Source organism: Melanostigma gelatinosum (assembly GCF_949748355.1).
Source record: "Melanostigma gelatinosum genome assembly, chromosome: 3".
Lineage (NCBI taxonomy): Eukaryota > Metazoa > Chordata > Actinopteri > Perciformes > Zoarcidae > Melanostigma > Melanostigma gelatinosum.
The window spans coordinates 13304499-13327302 of NC_136636.1; the positions used below are offsets into that span (position 1 = coordinate 13304499).

Genomic DNA, 22804 nt, shown 5'->3' on the forward strand with positions numbered 1-22804 from the left:
TAAATACAGAAACGTATACAACAGATTTTTGGGGCATTAAAAATGCATTTGATTGAAACAAATTGTTTGTATTTCGTCTTCATGAAAACACAGTTGTTCTTGCTTTCACTCTTAGCTTTCACTCTTTCTCTTTGGGAAAATAAAGCTATAGATACAATATATTTGTTCCCTTAAGATCTCTGAGCTCAACTCAAAGGACTTATAATTTGACATGATGGCTGGCATCTTGCTCAAAAAACCTTTTTGTGTTCCTCTTTACCTCAACATTATCTGCAATTATCTTTCCGAAAGGCAAAATGCTCCTGAAGTCTAAATCCACGAGTCTACTGATTTTCCCAACAGGGCACTGGTCCAACAGCCCAACACCTTTTGTCATCCTTCAACAACATCTGGAGCGTAGTTCTCACTCATGCCACCCATTAAAGGTTTGCTTTTGGTGAATACTTCCATTACGCCTACCACATATTTTTTCATATGTCAGAGATTCTGTACAGCATTTCTTATCTCGCATGTCTCCTGTTCAGAAGAAACACTCGATCAAACGCAGAGAGCTCTCGGAGTCAGCCCTGCAGGCGCATCGACAGGATTTTCCCGTTTCCAGATGGAAACTCGTTGCTCTCATTTGGACTCGGACAGATTTTTGAAGCTCATGTACAACGTGCTGACCAGCGTCGCCTTTTCACGGATTGAGTCCTTACCGTTGGGGTTCCTCTGAGGAAATTGACCACTGAACAGAAGGTAAATACAAGGATTCGCGCAGCTGTTCAGACTGGCCAGCAACATCAGGATGGTGAATGTCGCATCTGGAATATAAAAGCGTCATGTCTTTGCAAGTGTCCTTTTTCATCGCACTTTTATGATATGTTGTAAACTAATTGTATCACGTTTAAGAAAAGTAGAATAAGATCTAGTAGAGTAAAATAATAATATAACCACATCGGGCACCAGTCAGAAATACTTAATGACTTACTTTCTTTCGGCGCATTTGTGTCCCAGGCGGACCAGAGCTGGACAGTGAAGAAGGGAGTCCAGCAGACAATATATGCCAGCACGATAACCACCGTCATCTTCAGCGTCTTCACCCTGGCCTTGGACATACCGGCCACACCGCTGGTTCTGGACGGCAGAGGGAGACCCACTTTGCCCTGCTGTTGAGTCTTTTGATAGAGGTTGATCTGGATGGCTCGGCAGATGCGCACTTGACAAAAAACAACTGTAATAACAGGTAAAATAAAAATGACCAGAGTGGTCCAGGTTATGTAAGTCTGTAGCCCCCACGGATGGATAAATGTGGCCCAGCAGTCAAACACACCATGTGCAACCTCCACCTGAGAGAAAATAAAAACCTGTGGCAAGCTGCCCAGCAGAGAAGCCCCCCACGCCATGCACACGGGGATATTAAGCCTCGTGCTTGGCCGCTGGAACTTCACCATCGGGTTGCAGACAGCTTGGTATCTGTCAACTGTCATCACCACGATCATGTAAGTGGATGAAAACATGCCGAGAACTTGCAGGTACTTCACCAGGCGGCACACCAGGTCTGGTCCGACGAATCTGTCTGTGATGTCCCACATAAGCTGCGGGCACACCTGGAAGAAAGCGACCACCAGATCCGCCAGGCATAGGTGGAAGACGAAGACGCGCATTCTGGACATCTGTTTGCGCTTTCTCCAGAGGACGAGCAGCAGGGAGACGTTGAGGATGGCGGCGCTGATGAAGATGACACTGAGGAGCGCGATCTCCAGCTTGGCCAAACTCTCATCTCTCGCTACGTCCTCCGCAAAGTCACTGCCATTCAGAGGACACATTGTGTTTGTGTCGTGAAAGAGATCAGACTTGCCAACTGGCAGAGAAACAGGCGGGGAAAACAGTGGTCCTGGTAACCGAATCTGTCAAGTAATAACAGTGTATTTTAACACTTTTTATTCTGAAGAAATTGTTTCGTTTGTTAGAAATCACCTATTAAATTAAAAAAGTAAGCATTTGTCATTTAGCAAGTATTTCTACCTACCTTATGTTATTCAAATAGTGCCGAGGTGGTTTGATACTGCAGTGATCAGGTTGCAATCTCGAAGGAGAAGGGTGGTCGTGTACAGCTGCCTTTTCGTTTTGCGAGGATGAAACTGGGTGGAGCGTAGACTCATTCAGTACTGTGATTTTGGCAAATAAGTACAATTTCTCTTATGCCTACATGTGCAAGTGCAAAATGATTATAAGCTCCATCAAAGCTAATATAAATACTTTGAGATGATTGTGTATCAGCAGCTAAAGTCAAATTCAGCAATACATGTACCATTCATTTTAGCCAAGATTGCTTGACACTATACTATGACTACAATACAAATTGTTTTTTAATTCATTGAAGATCAACAGTGATAAAAAAGTACAGACATAATGAGAAAAAAAGAGAAAAATGAAAGTATTCATTCTGCAAAATAACCTCAGTCAGAGTTTATTATTACACATTTTATAAGCCTATTGGAATATTATTAGTTACTGATGCATAAACGTGTAAGCAGCATTCAATGCTGTAGCTGATAGAGGGAGATCATTTTGACTGTTTATATAGGCCCCTGTTGTACTGAATAATCTCAACATTTTATCAAATTTTAAGGAAGGCATATTTTGTATGACCATCGTTTGCAAAGTAGTAAATTGGGTAAGAGTACACTATAAGCCTCTGAAATAAGGCCTGCTGGAGTAAAAGTACAAAGTAGCAGAAATGGAAATTGTCAAATAAAGTTCAACGAACGTTACCTTAGAATTGTACAGTACTTGAGTAAATGTAATGCATGTCAGTGAGGCAGTGCTACTGAATTCTTACTGCATCTGTATTTGAAATGAGACCAAAAGCAATCAGCTTTAAGGAGTGTGGTAGTTTAACACTATTTTATATTGTATTTACTTTAAGATTGCAGTTACTTTTCTTGCTTCTCTCTGTAAAACAGTACAGCTCATGAAACACATCCTCTGTGAGACCGAGACGTCATCATACCTCTCGACCAATCACAGCACAGAATAGCTTGACGTGCCAGGACTTTCAACCGGAAGTGTGAATGTAAACAAAGTAACGAGCTGCTAGTTGAGATTGAGAAGAAGTGACAGTGGACGGTTCTCCCGCTTGTAGTGTAACTGGAACAGATGCTCGTACTCCTTGTTTGTAAACGACGTGATGTAATTCGACGAACTGAGTCATTTATCTTTGATTCTACGATATCCATGTCGACAACAGGCAACATACATGGCTAGCACCGCTAGCTAGCGTTAGCTAATCTCCCTGCGCTAATGATAACGTGTTATTAAGACACCAGCACCAATGCCTCAAGAGGAAGAGCAGTCTCTTCCGCTGGTCCGCTCCCTGAACAGTCTCATAGCCATCAGTGCTGTGTTTCGTAACCTGAGTCCTCGTGTCGTGCGACCACTATGGATCGATTACCGCGGGGAACCTCGAGCATACGTTGATTTACAGCCAGGGACGGGACGTGAAATGGCCACCTTCATTGGTAAGGCAGCTTCCACTACAAGACAACGTTACTTAGCTATGCATTGGGTGGTTCTTGTCTCAGATGTGAGCTACGTGTGGGTGGGAGAGGTACTCAGATGTACTTCAGAACAAAAGTGTTAGCATCGTAATATAAAGTACCAAAAGTAAAAGTTGTCATTATGCAGAATGCCCCCTGTTCAGAATCATGCATAATGATTGTTAATGTTGTATTTTGTATTATTATTCAGAAAAGTGACTACAGTTAGTAACTAAAGTTGTCAAATATATGTGGATAAAGAGTACAACGTTTCCCTCAGAGCTGTAGTGAAGTAGATGAATGAAGGAAATGGAAATACTCAAAGAAAGTACAAGTATCTCGACATAGTACTTTGTACAGTGCTTGAATATGCTCGCCACTGTTTCATACAGTGAGAAGTCATCCAGGGGCAGCATGCTGATGACATTTACAAAAAATGCTTTCATGTTATTCTGTAATATTTTACAGCACATGAAAAAGTCTCTCACTCGCTGCAACTCATGCTTTCATCCCAAGAAGCAGTAACGGATGATACTCATATTAAACATGGGGACATTTTTTTATTCTGACACAGCTGTAATGTGATGGTACAGTATCACTTGTGGGCAGTGTTATACACACTCATTTTAAAATATGTTTTATGGATTATTTTCCCAGGTCACCCGTGGATGTTCAGAGATGCAGATTCTGATGAGCCACTGAGGGTGAACGGCAAAGAACTGTTTCTTCCTAAACCAGCCGAGGGTAGAAACGCGGATATCACTTTACCAGGTAAGATTAGGCACTTTACTTAAAACTTGAGGCATTATCATCTCGTGTAATTCATTACTACTCACAGACATACAACCAAAGGTACATTTATGATGCACTGTGTGAGCCCATTTCCCTGTATACTTGATAATAAATGACAGAATAAATTGCATTTGTGTATTTTCGAAGGTCGTCGAACTGCTGTTGATTCGGTGCTGCGAATAATTACCAGTCTGATGGTTTAAAGGGACAATTTACAGAAACAGTGCTAATAGTATTCCACCTGCCTTTAGTGTTATCATGTCATGCAGGTAGTTTCAAATATTTTTCTGATACTTCTACCACACTGTAAAAAAATAACAGGTGATGATGTCATTTGGCTTGCGGTGCTCAAAGGATCACAAAATGAATTCCATAAAAATACCTTCAAAAATCTTTTACAGAAACACATAATCCATAGATCTTGCTGTGAGTGGTTTTGCCCAGATTTTCAAATTTAATAAAGCTTTGCATGCCACAAACCATTGATTGACATGTTTTCACTCTGGGACTGAGTTATTATTCTTTTATTCAGTTTTATTTTTGCTTTATAACATTAAAACATAGATAACATTATCAAAACAATGTGAAGAAGTATCATTTTGACATATACCAAATATGTAATAATCTACTGCCAACCAGCAAGGTCCGGCCTATACTTTCTTGTAATGCCACTTGTTCCTCAAGGGGCAATAGGCCAATCTAATTTAGGATAATATAGGAATTTGGGAAATCCCTAAATTAGGATGGTTCTGTAATTCCTCCTAAAATAAGAAAGATTTTATCCAAAATGCAGTTGGGAAACATATCCAAAACAAAATAATCATATTTGTTTTCACTTTGATTCCTTGATTTTTTTAGGTTCATGGACATTGAAAAAACAGTGTCATCCCTGCCACCAGGGGTTTGTTTCTTTGGATTTAACCCAATGAACAAACAGTGTTGCTTTGACAGAGTTTCAGCATTTTGGTTGAATTTTTGCATTTCCTGCCCTGCTGTTAGTTAGTATAATTGGCTTTTATAACTGAGGACTGTAAATTTAGATTGTATGGACCCAGTTGTAGAGGTGAAACGCTGCCCCCTATTGCTTTGGATCATGTGACCAGATCTTACACATTGCATCTTTTTCCTTAATTTTTTTTTTTCATGATTGTAAATGCAGCTGTAAAACAGTTCTATATTTACACTACGGTAGTATCAATTTGGTAGTTGTTGCAATTTGAAGGAAAGATTGTCCCTGCCTAACAAGTTCTCAACATTTGTCAAACACTTGTGTGTTCGGTTTACACAGTTTACAGCCTCAAGGATCGTGCTCTGCAGGTCATTCGGCGTCTGGTGCGAGCAGAAGACTACAGGAGTTTGGAAATAGCGCGATGTCTCCACGAGGAGCTGGAAGATCAGCCCAGTGTATTGAAAGATCTCCACCGCATGAACCAGCGAGTAGAGCAGCATCTACTGGAGAGGATCCAATGCCAGGAGGAATGAGGCATGAAACTGGATGCATAACGATCACGTATGGACAACATTGTATTCCACACTTCCCCTGAGGTCTTACATATGCTGCAAATGATGATCTGCTGCTTGTTATATTCACACATCGGCTTTGGCAAATGCCTTCCTCTGCAGAAAAAAGCTCTACCCGAACATTTACCTTTTAGGAAGAGGATATTGTATATAATGTGATTGCAGCATATTCAATTAAATGGTATTGTTTGTACTCTAAAATGTATTCAAGCATTTCAATGTTTTTTTCCTAAAAGGCCACCAGAGAAATGGGGACATTTCAGCCATTGATGCCAATCTGATTACCTTACTCTCTTCTTTGTTTTGTCATAAAAAGCAAGGTTCTATCATACTCTCCTCAAAATAATCCCATTTGATCGTACACACAAGACAGAGCTTTTTTTTTTTTTGTCATGCATACAGTGTTTTAATTGATCTTTTGTCATAAATATCCCAATTGAGAAAGGACAGTTGGATAGAAATGTCATCTAGATATGTGTTGTTAATGTTCTTATTGGGAATGCCTGAGATAAGGAGATCTAAACTTATCCAGTTTACTGCACATCTGCCCTGAAGAACATCTTACTTTGTTATCCCAGCTGTTAAACTCAGAGTTTAAACCAAGACTGAGCTGTTCAGCAGTCATCAGAAAGCTTTGGCCTGTTCTGGTAAATGTGGACTTTTTGTCAGAATATACCTGCCACCATAAATGGGCAGAGTCTCTCCTAAAATGTTGTCTTGCAGCTGAAAAACAAAACATTTTGTCTTTAAAATTTTCAGACTTGGCTGTGAAAAACTGTGAGTGAGGATTTATTCTTTCGTTTTTGTCTACTTTGTAATTCTTTGCTTATTTTGTTCCTCTGCCACCATGTTTTAAATACATACATTGCTACTGCATCTCAAAGACCTTCATCGTTTATTTGTGTAATAAATAAAAGATATATTTCTTACTTGTTGAAAGCTGTGAAGACTTGATATTTCAGTTATTTGCTAAGTCTCTTATTGATAATGAACTATTACATTTTGAACACAAGCTCATAAAACAACAATCATCAAATTGAGACTTCATTTCGCAGCATTTCGAGGGACTTTTGGGTCGATGTGATGTTGAAGTACAACATTACTGTTTGATTTATATCAAATTTGGTGTAAGCTGAATAACTGCACACTCACAAACACAAGGATGTTATTTCCAAGTCACATGTCAAAAGCAGGGGTACTGTTACCAAACGTGTTGCTGAGCAACAAAGTAACACAACGCTTCTCTGGTTGTGTGAGTCGAGGTGAGCCGGCAGCAGAAATAACAGGAACATGCAGGCAGCGGAAAAAACAACAACATGGGATTCAAGTCGTTTTAGGGGAGAGAAGTAAGTACTTGTCCTCACACACACACACGCGTGTCTTGTTTTGCAGCCGTGTTGTGCATGATGTCATTTCCTTGGACAGAAGGAAAAGACAATAACTAATATTCATTATCCTGCAATTATTGCCAGCATGACATTTTGGCCAAGGAGTCACCCAGTCGTGTTTCCACATATCCAGACAGACCACTGGAGCAAAATGAAAACAATGGTAAGTACAATTGAAACAAGCCCTTCTACGAACGGAATGATATAAAGTCCAATGACACTAATGATTAATAACAAATACATACTTTGTATTCTTGTGATACTATGAACAGTTGTTCCCACCTATAGGTTCCAGTTTATCTTGCGTCCGTTCCAGCTGCCTTGTTGAAGAACAGAGGTTCTTTAAAATGATCACATTTAACAGATAATATCAAATTGGGAGGCGACCATGAGAGCACTTTGTACAGTACAGAGAGTTCTGTTCATAGGAAAATGTGTCTCTAATTTGGCTTTCTTACTATGTTTGAATCACAAGAAGGTGATCTCCACCGTACCCCCAACAGCAGCCTGTTCCCTCCGCTGCCACTGGATGAAACTGCAGTTAAAGATCCTAGCTCCTCCATGCTGCAAGCATACAGTCAGTCCCACATTGAACAGAAGTTATTGAAATATCTTTCTTTTTTTTATTATTTACTTTGTTGCTGATTCAATATTATGTTTGTTTTCTTTAGGTGTGCATCAAAACACACCAAAAAACACGCCTCAAAACATGGCCCAGTTCAGGAATGAGTTTAACGGCCGTGCCAGGAGGGGCTTCCGCTACTGGTTGATTGAAAAGAAGGGCTCAGCATGTAAGCAATGATCCAAATATCACCTTTACAAGAAGTGCCGTGACATTCACATGCCCATCCACTCAATATTTTTCATTTCTGATCCTGCTGTTCAGACTTTCCACTGTGTGCTCAACCTTTCAAAGTCGACAAGCTTTTAAGTCCCCCGCTGCTCACTGACTGACATTGTCAGACCATTTTATTCTTTTCCTCAATTGTCTGACACAGACCTCCTAGTCTGCTCACATTTGATTTTTTTGTTGATATATCATACAGTAAACAGGAATCCGAATTTTCTGTATTTAATAAAAGGAATGTAAATACTTCTAAATGTCACAAGCAGCATTTTTAAGAGAAATAACTATGTATTTTAGAATAACTACTGTTCACATTGTGATTGTTTTACACAGCTCAGAGGACTGATACATCTTTATTTCTTTCTTATAGGTAAAGGAAACAGCTTTGGGGCCTACAAGACCTCTCTGGGATTACCAAAAGTCTAACACTGTCTAGCATTTTGTAACCCTCTGTCGTTAAATCACTTCAAAGTAAAAAAAAAAAGTCTATCAAAGTCTTTATTCTCTTTTTTCATAATCGGGATTGTGTACTATGTGTAATATTGTATACAGTAGGCTATACTGTACATCCCACATTTGATCTTATTCAGTATGTAAAACCTTGTTTTCCCTGTAGAGTTTAAAGGTATACAAGGCAATTGGAAACAGCATAATGTGTGCTGTATAAATACAATTTGTCTCGCGTTGTGTTCTGAGCACCCAACCGCCAAATCACATATTTTCGCGGTTATTCTCGCCCATCAGTCAAATCTCGTTGGTAGACTTGATCTCGCGGGAAGTAGAATAATCCGTTGGTCGCTCGTGGCGTTTGAACCCAACGGTCTAAAACAGAACTTTGCCATTGTATATGCTATTTAAACTTTTGTATCGAATCCAAAGACACGTTGTCAAATTTATTTTTGTTCAGAAACGTTGTACGCATTAAACTGTGAGAGCTACCGAGTGAAGAATGGCGGACTGAACCAACGTAGAGAGTGACGCGTTATTTTTCTGACTTTCCATTCCTGCTGCTGTAAGGATCCTGAGAAGGTAACGTTAAGTTAACAACGCCTCAACATTATTACCTCGTTGAATACATGTAAATAGACATGTGATAAAGACACATTCCTCGACACAACTGGCTTTTAAGCGTCTTTTTGGAGCCAGACCATTCGTGTCGCAGTTTGAATCAACACCTGAAGATCGTTCATGCTAGCTAATTGGCTAAAGTGAAGGTGCTAACGTTAACTGATAGTCTAATTTATTACCAACATCTCAGCAATGACTGCAGTTTTAGGCATTTCTTTCTATCATGGTCGAGTCAGACAGCTGCACAAAATCCCCAAACCCCGATTGTAACTGTTGTCGGGAGAAAAACCTGAACCCCTAGAATGAATTAACCTCCGGAGACTATGGTAATTAAGTTAGATGTTAGCTACAAAACATGGTGGCCATAATGTGCGGGATGTATTGTTTAAATGTCAGTAATTTCACAATTAACAATTGAAAACTGGTTGATAATAGAGACATTGGTAATAATGTACGGTGTTTAAAAATAATGTTTTCAACTCAAAGGCCACCCCTATCATCGTTAAAAACGTATACACCTTTATGACTTTTATAAAACTGGTTACAAAATGCTTTTATATAACTTAGGACATACGAGACAGTAATACAAGTATACAGTAAAATAAAGGAAGTTTACATTATCAGTAATTTTAAAAGCCAGTTTAAAAAGATGTTTTTAGCTAAAGAAAATACGGAAGTCTAGAATTGTGAAATAACTTTTCACACAACTTGCTGTATTAGTGTATTATCTGTACTGTTTATTTTTAATGCTTTCTTTGTTTTGACCTGCCAAGGGATGACAGATGCAAATTGCCTTTAAGCAGTACTCTGGTAAAGTGCATCAAATGGTGCCATTTATGTTTTAAACTGTACATTGTCCCTTTAAGATAATGTTAATACAATAATATTACAGTTTTTAACTTGAGTATTTGAACAGTGATGCTCTCATGTTTGCTTGCATTATGTACCAAATGGTCATATAGATCTGTTCTTTCCTTTGCTAACTGGATTAGAAGTCTCTGACATGGACCGCAGCAAAAATAAGTTGACGTTTAAGTGGCTACGAACTGCAATCACCTCGCCCAGAAATCTTCAGGAGCGAGATGCTGCCTCAGGCACACCCTCTCGTTGGAATAAGTCGCCGACTGAAGATTCAAATACGTTGCCCGTCGGTGACTCTCCGGGACCCGATGGCCTTGGAGCACTGAGTCTGGACACTCCCAAGAGGAAAGCAGGAGTGCTCGGTGAAAGCACGCCGTCTTTAGGCAAAGTTAAACTGAGGAAGCTTTCCAGGGAAAATTATGAACATTTCATAACTTCAGAGGTAAATCTTTCCAATAAATCTTGCTCTGCCCATCTTTTTAATGGTACATCTAAAGTGTTTTATCAGAGCTAGAGTCTCAAATGTTCTATTTCTTGCATTATGTTCAGTTCTTGTAAAGAAATTACTGATTTATTTGTACATTTGCACCATAACTATCAGGAGAAATCTATGGACAACCCATCCAGGCAGCTGGAATCCACAGGGAGATGGGATGTATCCTCACTTCCACCTCACTCTTTCATCATGAAAAAGAAAGCAAGGACACCCGAGGAGGCATCGAAGGCGATCTACAGGAAGGCAGTGGTCGCAGCCATGGGCAGCACTACTAGTAGCCCCAGGACTTTGCCATTTGTGTCCTCACTGGTGAACACTGAAGGACCCAGTCCAGCAACACTTGACAGAGCATACAGGGATAGTAGGTGTTCCTCGACTGAGAGCATATCCGAGCACAGCGACACTGTGCAGGAAGAACAGTGGCCCCCCCTTCAGGTGTTGGAGGACATTGATGATGACTCAGAGCTGAAAACAGGAAGGGTAAGTTAACTGACACCTAGAAATATATCTTTTGTTGTAGTTTTATTTGCTTGTATATCATTTCAAATGTTTTAGTTGCATGCAATCTGTTGAATACATTTTTAGTTAATTTAGCTAATCTTTTCTTTTTCTTTGTTTATCAAAAGCAACCATTACATTTGTACAATTTACATCCTTGACAACAAAAGAATCATCAAGCCACTGATGATTAAAAACTAAAAGTGTCAATTTTTTCCCCTATTTGTTTACGTATTTCAGAGTGTTGTGCTAAAAGGAGAAGATTCACCCGAGAGGTTTATTGCTCCGAACTCTGCGTTCGTAGAAACAACCTCTCAAGACCAATCCCTTGCTACAGAATACGGACCAGAACCCACGTGCTGTGGCTCGTACCTTCCGGCCCTGGATTATACGACCGATTCTTCGTCCTGTTTCACGATTCACCAGAAAGGCCCTTTTGACAGCCAACAATGGAGAAGTCCTTCAGTGTATACCGAGGAAGCTACAACTTCCTCTTTCACCTTTTCATCCCCCAATGAAACCGCTGGGGTCGTCCAGGCAGCTGCAGTGGACGAGGATACACCGTTCTCACTGTCACAGAGGACCGTTTATGTCTCCTTAAAGCAGCCCCACCCAACAAACACGGCCCCTTCACATTCACCCAGAGTAGAGACCGACAATTTCTGCTCCTCCAGAACTATAGCCTACAGGGACCCCTTTGCACTGCCACTACGCTCAACTAGAGTATCAAAACCTCACTCTAAGTCAACAACCACACGAAGGCAATCGGATATTGGTTCTGCCATGCGTCACCCCCCCGCCTCCTTTACTCAAGGTGGCACTGCTAAAAGAAGATTATCACTCGGGGCAGAACCTATGCGGACCACTTACCCGGACACTCGGGGTGGATTCATAGACACACACTGCCACATTGATATGCTCTATGGAAAGCTTCGCTTCAGCGGGACATTCGGCAGCTTTCGCGAACACTACAGAAGCAGCTTTCCTCCAGAGTACAGAGGCTGTATTGCCAATTTCTGCAACCCAGCGGTCATGGTGAGGGAGGCCCTGTGGGAGGGTTTGCTGGCAGAAGACATGGTGTGGGGGGCTTTTGGGTGCCACCCCCACTTTGCCACAGATTATTCAAGTGTCCAGGAACGAGACATACTGATGGCCATGCGGCATCCCAAAGCTGTGGCGTTTGGTGAGATTGGCCTGGACTACTCTCACAAAAACTCCACTCACAGCTCCAAGCAGAAAGAGGTACGGTTGAATACAACTTTGTAATCCAGTATCTAACTGTTTATCTTGAACTAAAAGAACCTTCATCATTTGGGAAGAATTATTTTGTGTGGACTGCAATCATTTTATTGTAAAATAATGAGTGGCGTGGTCTGTTTTTTTTTTTTTTTTACTTGTTCTCTGTGAAGGTGTTTGAGCGTCAGCTGCGTCTCGCTGTGGCCATGCAGAAGCCTCTGGTTATCCACTGTAGGGATGCCGATGATGACCTACTGAAAATCATGAAGAGGTGTGTCCCCAGGGACTACAAAATTCACAGGTGTGTTGGGAGGAACACCATCTGTCTAATTATTCCCATTTAAAATCAAATTTTTAGAGATATTAGTCAGACTAATATTATTACAATCCTTAAGATAATCACTAAATCTAACCCCATTTTCGGTTGTATTTAGGTTGGCTTTTTTAAGCAATAGCCATGTAATGTATATTATTAAGCAAAACAATCACAGGAACACAATGTATTTGTCACTTTATTTTTGCCAGCAGATTTGTTTATTTTTGCTGAATCAACTCAGATTGTAATATTGAGGAATACAACTTTAAGGACCCTCGAAGAGTAATAAACAGTTCTGCATTTAATCTGTTAATTTTCTCACCTATGTGTTTTCAGGCACTGTTTCACAAACAGTTATCCCGTCATCGAGCCCTTCCTTACAGAGTTCCCGAACCTGTACGTGGGCTTCACAGCCCTGATCACCTACTTCAAGGCTACCGAGGCCCGAGACGCTGTCCGTCAGATCCCTCTGAACCGCATCGTGCTGGAGACGGACGCACCGTACTTCCTGCCAAGACAGGTACATTTAAATTGAGGCGCTCTGGGAAACCAAACACGGCTCTATGGTCATTAATGAATCCCAGGCTTATTTTACAGCTCTTACTGTTTTTAATAACTGCAAATTATTGCATTAAATGTCTATTTTAATTACAGCTGACGTGACTTTGTGCCAAGTTTAGCTCAAAGTGAATTATTCTCTCCGATTTGAAGACCCGCATCCAACATGTGTTGATTATGTTTTGTATCGATGCATGATGTATGCATCAAATGTATTGTTCAATCAACAATTGAGATTGTGATGAATGTTCAACAAACAGTCATTATACATAAAATACAAACAAGCACTCCTGTTTCCAAGGGAAGTGACCCTCAAAGGAATAAATACTCATTCTTGATAAGTCTGTACAATGTACTTTATAATCATAATAACCTTGGACTGCATAATCTTGTTCATTGCAATATTGATCCAAAGATAAATCATGTAAAAAAACATGGAAATAAGAGCTGAAACAGATGCGTCTATTGCGTCTTTTAATGATCATCTGATTAATTGAGAACATTTTTTAACTACCGTAACCACATTCACAGTAAAGTCTTTGTTTTGGTTTGAGTGTCCAATGATCTGAAGGTTGTCTGAGACAATCTCAACAATGGACTACAGAACTGTGCAGATATTGATTTATTGGTACAAGATATCAGCTATTGGCCACTTGGGCCTTAAACTATTGGTAGTCATTTTCAAGATAAATATATATATATATTTCAATGTATTCGTCAAAGCTTTTGGATGAACCCCTTTTGTGTCGGGCTCCAGATGTCGCCACCAAACGGCCAGCATTCTGCTGTCGAGAGCTCTGGTACAACTGAACAAACAGGAGTACGTTTTGACAACATACATGTGATAAGTGTGTCTCTCTTAACAGGTGAGGAAAGACGTCTGCCGGTTCTCACATCCTGGTATGGCAATCCACACGCTGCAGGAGCTGAGCCTGCTCAAGGGAGAGGACATGGCCACGGTCCTCTCCACCGTCAGAGACAACACCACTCAGCTGTACGGCGTGTGATCTTCAGAATCACTCGGAAAGAGAAGACCGACTAAAAGTTTTATTTGCCTTTTTGTTTTAAAGTTATCAATCCTCGATGTCGAGAGGAGTTTTATTTTAAATAACAGGTTGATTGGTCATATTAGTTTGGTTGTTTGCTTGTCCAGCTGCGTAGTTCGGTTTGGTACAGTGGACACATTAAAACCTTTAATCTTGCTTTTATAATATTCTACATGTATGGTATTAAAAATGGAAAGAGAGTATCGTCTGTCAGTCATCAACACAAAAACATGTGGTGTTTGCTGTGAGCAAAGCTGGTTTTCTATTGAAGAAAGGAAGTGGCTGCGAGGACCTTGTTTTCACACCGCCATGTTTGTCACACACATTTGGCTTGAGTGCTTTCTAATTTTAGAAAGATTAGCCTGGCCTACCTGTGACGATTTTTGGTGGTTGGCGTGCCGACCGAGGACGAGATAAATGATGGATGAATAAATGTGTGTGTCTTGTGTGTCACGTTTAAAAAGAGGGATGTGTTGAGATACAGACATGACCCCCTTTTGCCAGGTTCTGCGTGAAAGCTTTGTTTCCAAGAGGTTTTGGGCCTCTTCAGAAAATGTTCATGGTTGTGTGTTTCTGTTTATTATAAGCTACAAAGTGGAACACAGGACGGACACGAGCGTCAGCAGTTTGTTTGCTTTGGTTAAAAATTTGACAGAAAGACAAAAGATGAGTTGATCCTTTATTTCTGCAGTCTCTGAAGATGACTAAGAATAGTAGATATTGGGTTTTTATTGCTGAATAACATCAAATCAATACACAGGATACGAGTGGCTCATTTGGGGACAGTTTTTAAAATTATGTATTCAAATTATAGACATTTATTTCACTCCAATTTTGCACATTCGAGAGTGGAAAATCAATATTAAACTTAGTTTTCACGGATGCCAAAGTAACAAACATTTACACGATCATTCGTTAGTTTGACAAAATCATAACTCAAGTTCCACATATGTATAACTACAATCAACATATCAGCTTCATAATACCGTAATGTGATGGAAGCTGAACCGACTATAAATGAATAAGACCCTGGGATGTGGTTGAAAGCTCTAAAAAGATCTTTGGTGAATTTTACACATGGTTTCACCTGATGTCCTGTTTTTCAGTTTGTAATGACGGACATCAGTAGATTCTCTAAGATTTAGTGGCAGACTGAGTTTAAATTAGTCACAGACTGAGTAACCGTGTTTTAAGAGCCTTAAACTAAAGAATATATCAAATTAAGAAAGACAAGACCAACACGTCTACAGGCTCATTTCTAAATATTTGCCATCTAATAATTAAAGTGGAAATTGGAAGGCATTCAGACAGCAGACTTTAAATTCTTGACCATGATCTTCAAATTTGGGATGGTCTCTCTGAAACAAGATGAATCATGTTAAAAAAAATAACATTTAAAAATTGTAAGTTAAATTATTTTACTATATATTTGCTTAAAAGGAACTTTTTCATGTATAAAACAGGAATTAGGCAAACCTGCAGCCTCCTCTGTGCTTCCCAGCAGACGCTGAATGATCGCCTGCAGCGCTGCACCGTACTGCTCAAAGTCCTCCTCTCTCACGGTGAAGCCAATGTCAAAGGGGGCACTTATCTAGTCAGAGGAGAGGAAGACCATGCCGTTATCAGTAGGATTTTGGGTGACGCGGCGTAGTCGTGAGTGTAATTTCCACTCACTGTGATGTGGTTGTCCTCCGTGGGCTCACTCGGCTCCTCCATGACTTGGCGGCCGACTCTGGGAGGCTTCCCCTTGTTCTGTGGTCGACCCAGAGCAGAAAGATCTCATGATTGTAAGCAAAACACTTTAACATTAGTGGTTCAAATGCAGTAAATGGGATAATAACATTCTGTAATTCCCAGGTCTTGAATAAAGTCTATGATTTCACTGTCCATACAGCCCTTAATTCATCACATGTAAGAGTTAAAGAATGAATCCAAATGTGTTGAATGTGTCGGAGAGGAAGCATCTTACCTGAGGTTTTTGTGAAGGGCTGAGAAAGCTGGAGCCTGCACTGGTGGACTTGCACCACAAGGTCAGAGAGCACAACAGGAAGACGAGCAGACAGGTGTTTCTCTTCACGAACATGGTGGAGTTAAAGTCGCTGTCTGATCTACTGCACAAAGTATGAAAATCTACAGTGTGAAGAGTTGAAACGATTGATCTGCTAATCTGATATTGACGGCGATTAGTTCTCTTTCCTTCCTTTGTTGGGGAGCTTGTGGCTTCATACCTTTATATACCTTTCATCCCTCCATTTTGGTTTACAAATGCATGAAATATAATCGTGACGTGCAGTCGTATCTTGGTAGCATTGGACTGTTCAAATGCTTAAATTGATAACAAAGTGGGCATTTCTCTGTTGTAACCTAATAGCAAGCCTCCTGGTCCTCTTATCTATTCAATGTGATGATGGAGACGATGGTATCGCTGTCATAGATGCTGATAACTGGGACTGCGTGTCTACAGGAACATGCCAGTATTGAGCTATTGTTCCCAGGACAAGTGCAATACACATGGAAATTACAACAAATAATGTTTACTCAGGGGAAAAATCTGCTTCATGTCAACACAGTTAGATATTAAGCTTAATCCTGAAGAGGCACACTGCTCAACAGTTAAGAACTCTCCTATAATGTGTCTTAAGTGCATCAAACTGAGGAATTTAACTAAATCTGAGCCCATACATCTACATTTGATAAGATTAAAACATGTAATGCTATACCAATTTTAAATATACCTATTTGAGATAAGCTAAACAGAGCATTCTGATCCTTGATTAATCATTGTTCATAAAATGTAATGTGTGATATCTGTGAAATCGTGATGTTTCATAACTTTAACAAATGAGACTGACATTTTCCAACAATATTTATTAATGTAATACTTTAAAGCCTTGTACAATTATTTAGCACAGAAAAGCTTAAGTGTCAGACATGATGAGTGTTAGTCGGTCTATCTTGAAGATGAAAACCTCACAGCTAAAATACAGGCATGTGTTTAACTCTTAACTCTTTACTACACTCTGAGGGGTGTGATCAAATAGCGTGAAGGCAGAAAAGAGCCATTAGAGAAAAATATTTAAGGATGAATATTGTGTTTTTATTAATAAAACACAAATGACTTACAAACTTACATATTACTTTTATCTTCACATTGTTATTGCTTTTACTGTTTCTGAGAGAGAGAGAGAGAGAGAGAGAGAGAGAGAGAGAGAGAGAGAGAGAGAGAGAGAGAGAGAGAGAGAGAGAGAGAGAGAGAGGCTGAGCAGATTGGGACGGTATCATCGATGGATACTGTGTTTACATGTAAACGCCACTAGGTGGCCGTAAAGTCAGATTCTACTCGCGAGAGAAGAAAACCCAACGAAGAAGTCAAGACAGTTACCACAGCATTACCCGAACAATAAAATAGTGTAGAAAACAAGTCGTGAGCATGGATAAGAAGAAACCCTTCGCTGTGACTGCTACATCTGTGAGTTGCATTGAGACGCATCTTTATAAACATGTAACTTACACGATAACAACAGCTAACGTTAGCTAACCTCTCGGGCGACATGCTAGCATGTTGTGACTCAGCTTAGCTAGAAAAGAAAACATTTGTTGTTCATTCGTTCCCTGTATTTCAGCAATAAACTCTTTCTTGCAGCTGGTGGACCTTAAAGCTGAACTGTACAGAAAGCAGGAACAATTCAAACAGGAAAAACTTGGGCATGAAAACAGTGGTGCTGGATTCACATCAAAATCCAAAGTCAAGGTACAGAGTATGTGTGGTCATTTTGGGACATGTTGTTAGCTGTTTCTGTAGCTACAGATTGACGAACCAGGGTGTCGTGTGTTCATTGTCCTGTGTAGAAACCTAATGTCTGGACTAAACAAAACGATGGTGTTTCTGCAAGAGCTGAGAAAGACGCGGAGCAGCTGGCCGAGGAGCAGAGCAGCCTTGACGCATCAAAGTGAGTTCAACACATCATGCAGCAGATTCACTGTGGTGAGCAACACCTCTGACTCCTCGTGTGTCTTCTCATAACAGACGCAAGTTGGAGGAGAAGGCCAAACTCTATGAGCAAATGATAAAAGGAGACTTTCCAGGTTGGTGGAGTATGAATGATATCTCCCCGGATGTTTAGTTGTACGACGGAATGTATTTACTTTGTGATCCTGTTGTCTTGCGATGCCTCAGATGAAGAAACGGAGGGACTGTTCCTGGTTGATTTCACCCAGAAGATTATTGACCAAAGGAGAGAAACACAGAAGGAAACCGAAAGAGACGTTGAGGAAAGAGACACCTTGTCTCCCGTCCCTCCTCCTCAAAACCCAGACGAGGAATGGTATCGTCAGATTCAATCAATTACATGTTTGATTTAGGAGATATAAAGTTGAGGCAGTATGTTATTTTAAAGTAGATACGTTAACTATATATCCAAAAAAAAAAACACTGACCAATCCCAATCATTTATTTTAAACTAGTACCAATAACTGAGCCACTACTAACCTCAAAAACACTTTTAATTACAATGTTCTAATAAAAAGAGTGAAAATGTATTCATTACATAATTAAGATAATTCTTAAAGCATTAAACCTTTTAAAACTACTGGTAAACTGTTCTCCTTCTGCGTTGTTTCTCTGCAGGGTGGACTATGTGGACGCATTGGGCCGATCTCGAAAATGCATGAAGAAAGACCTGCCAGGTTTTAAGAAAATGGACCAAGACATTCATGGACAGGGGTACAAATTATACAAATAACAACTCTCTAAAGGTTCAGGTGATGGTTTCTGGATGTTGGTGTCATACTGGGACCTGCAACTCTTCTGGTTTTGACTATTCCACTTAGAATCACTTCAGCTGATAAGACCTTACTCTCGGAGGACATGCGTCGAGAGCTGCAGAGGCAGGAGTGGGAGAGGGAGGAAGAGGAGGCTATGAAGAGGCCCGTAGGACCGATCCACTACGAGGATATCAGGGGACAAGGTAACTGTTCAATCATTTCTAAAACGCTTGTGCACACGTTTGAAACGAAGGGTTTTGGCTCGTAAGTCTTCTGCTGTAGAAATCATTTTGTGTGTGTCTGTTCATCTCAGAGGCTCGAGATCTCGGTGTCGGTTACTTTGCGTTCGCTCATGATGAAGAGCAGCGCAGAAAGCAGAGAGAAACTCTGGACATGCTGAGAGACCAGGTGAGCTGCCGATCTATGGACGGATGGAAACGCAGAAATATTTGTCTTTAGTGTCTTTAGTGTGTGTGTGTGTCTTTAGTGTGTGTGTCTTTTAAAAGTTCCCTCACCCCACACTACAAGCATACTCTTATATCCACAATGTACTGGACACAGAAATATCTTGTCCATGTGCATCTTTGTTACGTCTTTGTTTACAGAGTTCGCTCCATATTGCTACACACTAAAAGTCCTTGTGCACTTTAAAGTGCACAAGGACTTTAAGTGTGTAGCAATATATATTTGATGAATAAAATCAATTTTGAGTGCAAACGAATGAATAATGTCCTTGTCAGTTTTTGCTCAGACCTTGTTTCTCTTTTACATCCGTCCTGTCCTTCAGACAACCAATCAGCGCACCAAGAGGGAACAACTGAAGGACAAGAGGCAGGCCATCCTGCGGGCCCGATTGACCAAAGTGAGGCAGAGGAAGAGGAACAAGGGCAAGTTGGATGGCACTGAGGAGGAGAATGAAGGTTAGGATCCACAGCTACCTCAGATCAAATGCAGCCACGGCCTTTATTTGGTATCAAATAGTTGGATCTATTTGCTTATAAAGTCTGTTTGCATACTGCAGTTCAATGGATTGTTTTGAATTCTTTGTCCTAGGAGGGGAAGACGAAGGTGAATTTATGGGACCCTCGCCTCCACCAGAGGACCCCCCAGAAGTAAGCACAGCAAAGAAGGTGGTAGTGGAGATCCAGGAAAGGAAGGACACCAAACCAGGAGTTCCTCATGTCAGAGAATGGGACAGAGGCAAAGGTAATCCTTATTATTTAATGGTCCATATTACATCATGACATGAAGGGACATGTCCAGCAAAAGTAGGACACGTACTTTTATGCTGTAATTCTAGGATGACAAAGTCTGAGTAAATTAAAATACAGAAAGTAATAATTGCTGAATTCCATTTAGCTGCTTCAGTTTCAGTGTCGTGGTGTTATGCACGCGAGCTCACTGTCAAACTGTCGTGGACACTTAAATAGAGTCGAGCCATTGTTGATGTTCACGAACTAACTGTGTTCTTCTTTATACGACCAGTCAAAATAAAGTTAAGCACTTCAAATACTTTACAACCATCCTTTTACCCGTGCCTTTGGAAAGCTGGTGAAATCTGCAGTCAATGGTGAAAATGATTTGAAGGAAAATATGATTTTCATTATTTCGATCGAAACCTGCTCGACATTTCAGAGGGAATTTCTCAGAATTTTGCACAAACGTTTGTACATCATATACTAATTATGACAGTAGCTTTAAAAAAGCCATTTACATCCACGTCTTCCACAGAGTCCACTCTATTAAGCCGCCATTTTTCACTGTTGAACGCTGGCTCTAGTGAGAGCCTGTCGCATTTTCTACATCACCTAAAAGTAGGGATGATTAAATGATTGAATTATTGATGAGCTCCGACATAACTGGTGCTTTTTATGAGTACTTTTTAACGTTTTGGTGTAATCAACGCTGAAGTGAGCATTTCCACTTCTTCCTCTGTCGGGCTGAGCTCCTCCAACTGCACACGCAGTAAATTCAGGTGCTTCATCGCCGCTCTCTTTAAGTTACCGTCCAATGAATGTCAGGTTATGGGTTAGAGAGTTAGAAGTATAGATATGATTGTGTCCGTGCCAGTGGTTACACTTTTTCAAGATTTAAAGAAAAGCTCTTTCTGTCCGTTGTCAAATACTTGACTTCTTTATCTTCTTTTACGTTTTTTTGCAGAGTTTATGTTTGCTGAGTGGAAAAATCGGTGTCGCGATGAGCGAGAGTCCGATTTTGCACCTCCCTCTGCCTACTTTACTGAGGGGAAGAGAGGAAGACCAGGGAAGATTAAAACTCAGGAGAATAAACCCAAGATGTCCTTTAAGTGGACCAAAGGCCCAGAAGAAATCTCTGAGAGCAAGGAGGAACCACAATCTCCGCCTAAAACGACTCCTCCACCTCCTTCACCCCCTTCACCTCCTCCACCTCAACAAAATCTTCCACCTCCATCACAACCACAGACTTCACCACAGTCATCACCTTCCGATCACCCAGCAGCTTCAGCTCCTGCGTCTGCTCCTCCTTTTAATCCCGAGTATACCCCTGCTCCATTTTATCCTCCGTTTTCTTCTCCTCAGTTTGCTGGACCACATCACCTGCCGCCTCTGTTTTCCCCACAATACCCACCCCAGTATCCACCCCAGTATCCCCACCAGTATCCGACCCAGTACACACCCCAGTTTCCCCACCAGTATTTCCACCAGTATGCACCCCAGTATTTCAACCAGTATGCCCCCCAGTATGCCCCCCAGTATGCACCCCAGCTGCAGGCTCAGCCTCAGCAGCTCCTGGAGCCCGTAGACCTGAGCCAGGCCAGACAGCCTACAGAGAATCTGGACGACATGCTGTCCTTCTACAGGAACATTACCTGATCTCTGAAATGTCATATTTAACGTGTAGTTGTTTCCTTTTTTTTTGTTTTTTTGTTTAGCAAATCACAGAAACAATAAAACACAACTTCTCAGCTCTTTGGAGTTTTAGAATTGAATAAATATCAGGAATTTAACTGGACATTGTTCTGACTTTTTTTTTTGTTGAAAAACTTTTAGTAGTCTTAAGTATATAAAGCCTCCACCTAGTGAACTATTTGTGTAATCGCAAGAGGGCATGACATGAAGTGGTCTGTTTGGACATTCAGCTGCAGTATGAACATGTCCACCAGATGGACCCGTACGCCTCCATTGTGATCCATCTGAACTGTTGAAGGACATCATTCTAGTGCCGCAATTATTTTCATTGTCGATCAATCAGCTGATTATTTTCCCCATAAATGATCAATTGTTACGTTGTAAAATAGGGAAAACTCCCTCAAGATGACATCTTCAAATGTCTTACGTTGTCCTTCCAGCAATCCACATAACCCAAAGGCAGCAGGTGAAGTTGTGAGTGCATTTTGTTTCAGGTTTCTTTTTTTTTATGTGAAATGAGTGCAAAAGGGTTTTACTGTACAGATGAAGTGCAATCCATTCGTGAACTGAACCTCTTCATTGCTGCTCCTTGATGCCGGACCGGACTCATCCTGGTGTTTTTCATCACCTCCTCCCTCAGTCCTCCAACAGATCCGTGCCAGTTCCAGTTCCTGTGTATACACGAGCTGGTGAGTCTGCAACTTAACAATGTCAGTTCCTAAGTGCAGGGAAGATCATTTTAATTCAGTTTGAATCATTTCAGCTCCTCCTCACATGCTCCTCACAGTGTTGTCAGTGGCATCCAAATAATGAAAGTGGAATAATTAATGCTTGAGAGGAACACATTCATCTTCAGCTTCATGCCACAAACTCAAAGCCTAGGTCTTCTGTGCTGATATATTACCATGTGACTGGTGAATACCTTTTTAAAAAGCACCGCGTAATGTACAAATGGAATCTATTGCAGTATAAGATGACACAATAACTTATCACGGTGTTGTGCT

General features: G+C 40.7%; 5 protein-coding genes across 5 annotated transcripts; 3 read left to right on the forward strand and 2 right to left on the reverse strand.

Moving 5' to 3' along the window:
• Window positions 1-618: 618 nt before the first annotated feature.
• LOC306775194 (arg8-vasotocin receptor-like) lies at window positions 619-1808 on the reverse strand (the record flags this gene model as incomplete). The annotated part of the gene is made up of 2 exons (XM_079265495.1): window positions 619-803; window positions 971-1808. The coding sequence occupies 2 exons, from the start codon at window positions 1806-1808 to the stop codon at window positions 619-621; spliced, it is 1023 nt and encodes a 340-aa protein (XP_079121621.1).
• A 1249-nt stretch (window positions 1809-3057) lies between these two features.
• Window positions 3058-6718, forward strand: vhl (von Hippel-Lindau tumor suppressor). Its single transcript, XM_079297239.1, has 3 exons — window positions 3058-3503; window positions 4179-4292; window positions 5602-6718. Exons 1-3 carry the CDS (start codon window positions 3317-3319, stop codon window positions 5793-5795), a joined length of 495 nt encoding a protein of 164 aa, XP_079153365.1. The 5' UTR covers window positions 3058-3316; the 3' UTR covers window positions 5796-6718.
• A 3422-nt stretch (window positions 6719-10140) lies between these two features.
• Window positions 10141-14116, forward strand: tatdn2 (TatD DNase domain containing 2; the record flags this gene model as incomplete). The annotated part of the gene is made up of 6 exons (XM_079266075.1): window positions 10141-10440; window positions 10600-10803; window positions 11419-12234; window positions 12402-12529; window positions 12881-13064; window positions 13969-14116. The coding sequence occupies 6 exons, from the start codon at window positions 10141-10143 to the stop codon at window positions 14107-14109; spliced, it is 1773 nt and encodes a 590-aa protein (XP_079122201.1). The 3' UTR covers window positions 14110-14116.
• Window positions 14117-15486: 1370 nt separating this feature from the next.
• Window positions 15487-16443, reverse strand: ghrl (ghrelin/obestatin prepropeptide; the record flags this gene model as incomplete). Its single annotated transcript, XM_079266077.1, has 4 exons — window positions 16118-16443; window positions 15823-15900; window positions 15625-15739; window positions 15487-15506 (listed from the first exon to the last, which is right to left on the reverse strand). Exons 1-4 carry the CDS (start codon window positions 16229-16231, stop codon window positions 15487-15489), a joined length of 327 nt encoding a protein of 108 aa, XP_079122203.1. The 5' UTR covers window positions 16232-16443.
• Window positions 16444-17497: 1054 nt separating this feature from the next.
• ccdc174 (coiled-coil domain containing 174) lies at window positions 17498-21886 on the forward strand. The gene is made up of 11 exons (XM_079266286.1): window positions 17498-17617; window positions 17792-17899; window positions 17998-18098; window positions 18176-18234; window positions 18326-18473; window positions 18776-18871; window positions 18979-19115; window positions 19226-19320; window positions 19700-19832; window positions 19966-20118; window positions 21073-21886. Exons 1-11 carry the CDS (start codon window positions 17579-17581, stop codon window positions 21762-21764), a joined length of 1761 nt encoding a protein of 586 aa, XP_079122412.1. The 5' UTR covers window positions 17498-17578; the 3' UTR covers window positions 21765-21886.
• The last annotated feature ends 918 nt before the right edge of the window (window positions 21887-22804 follow it).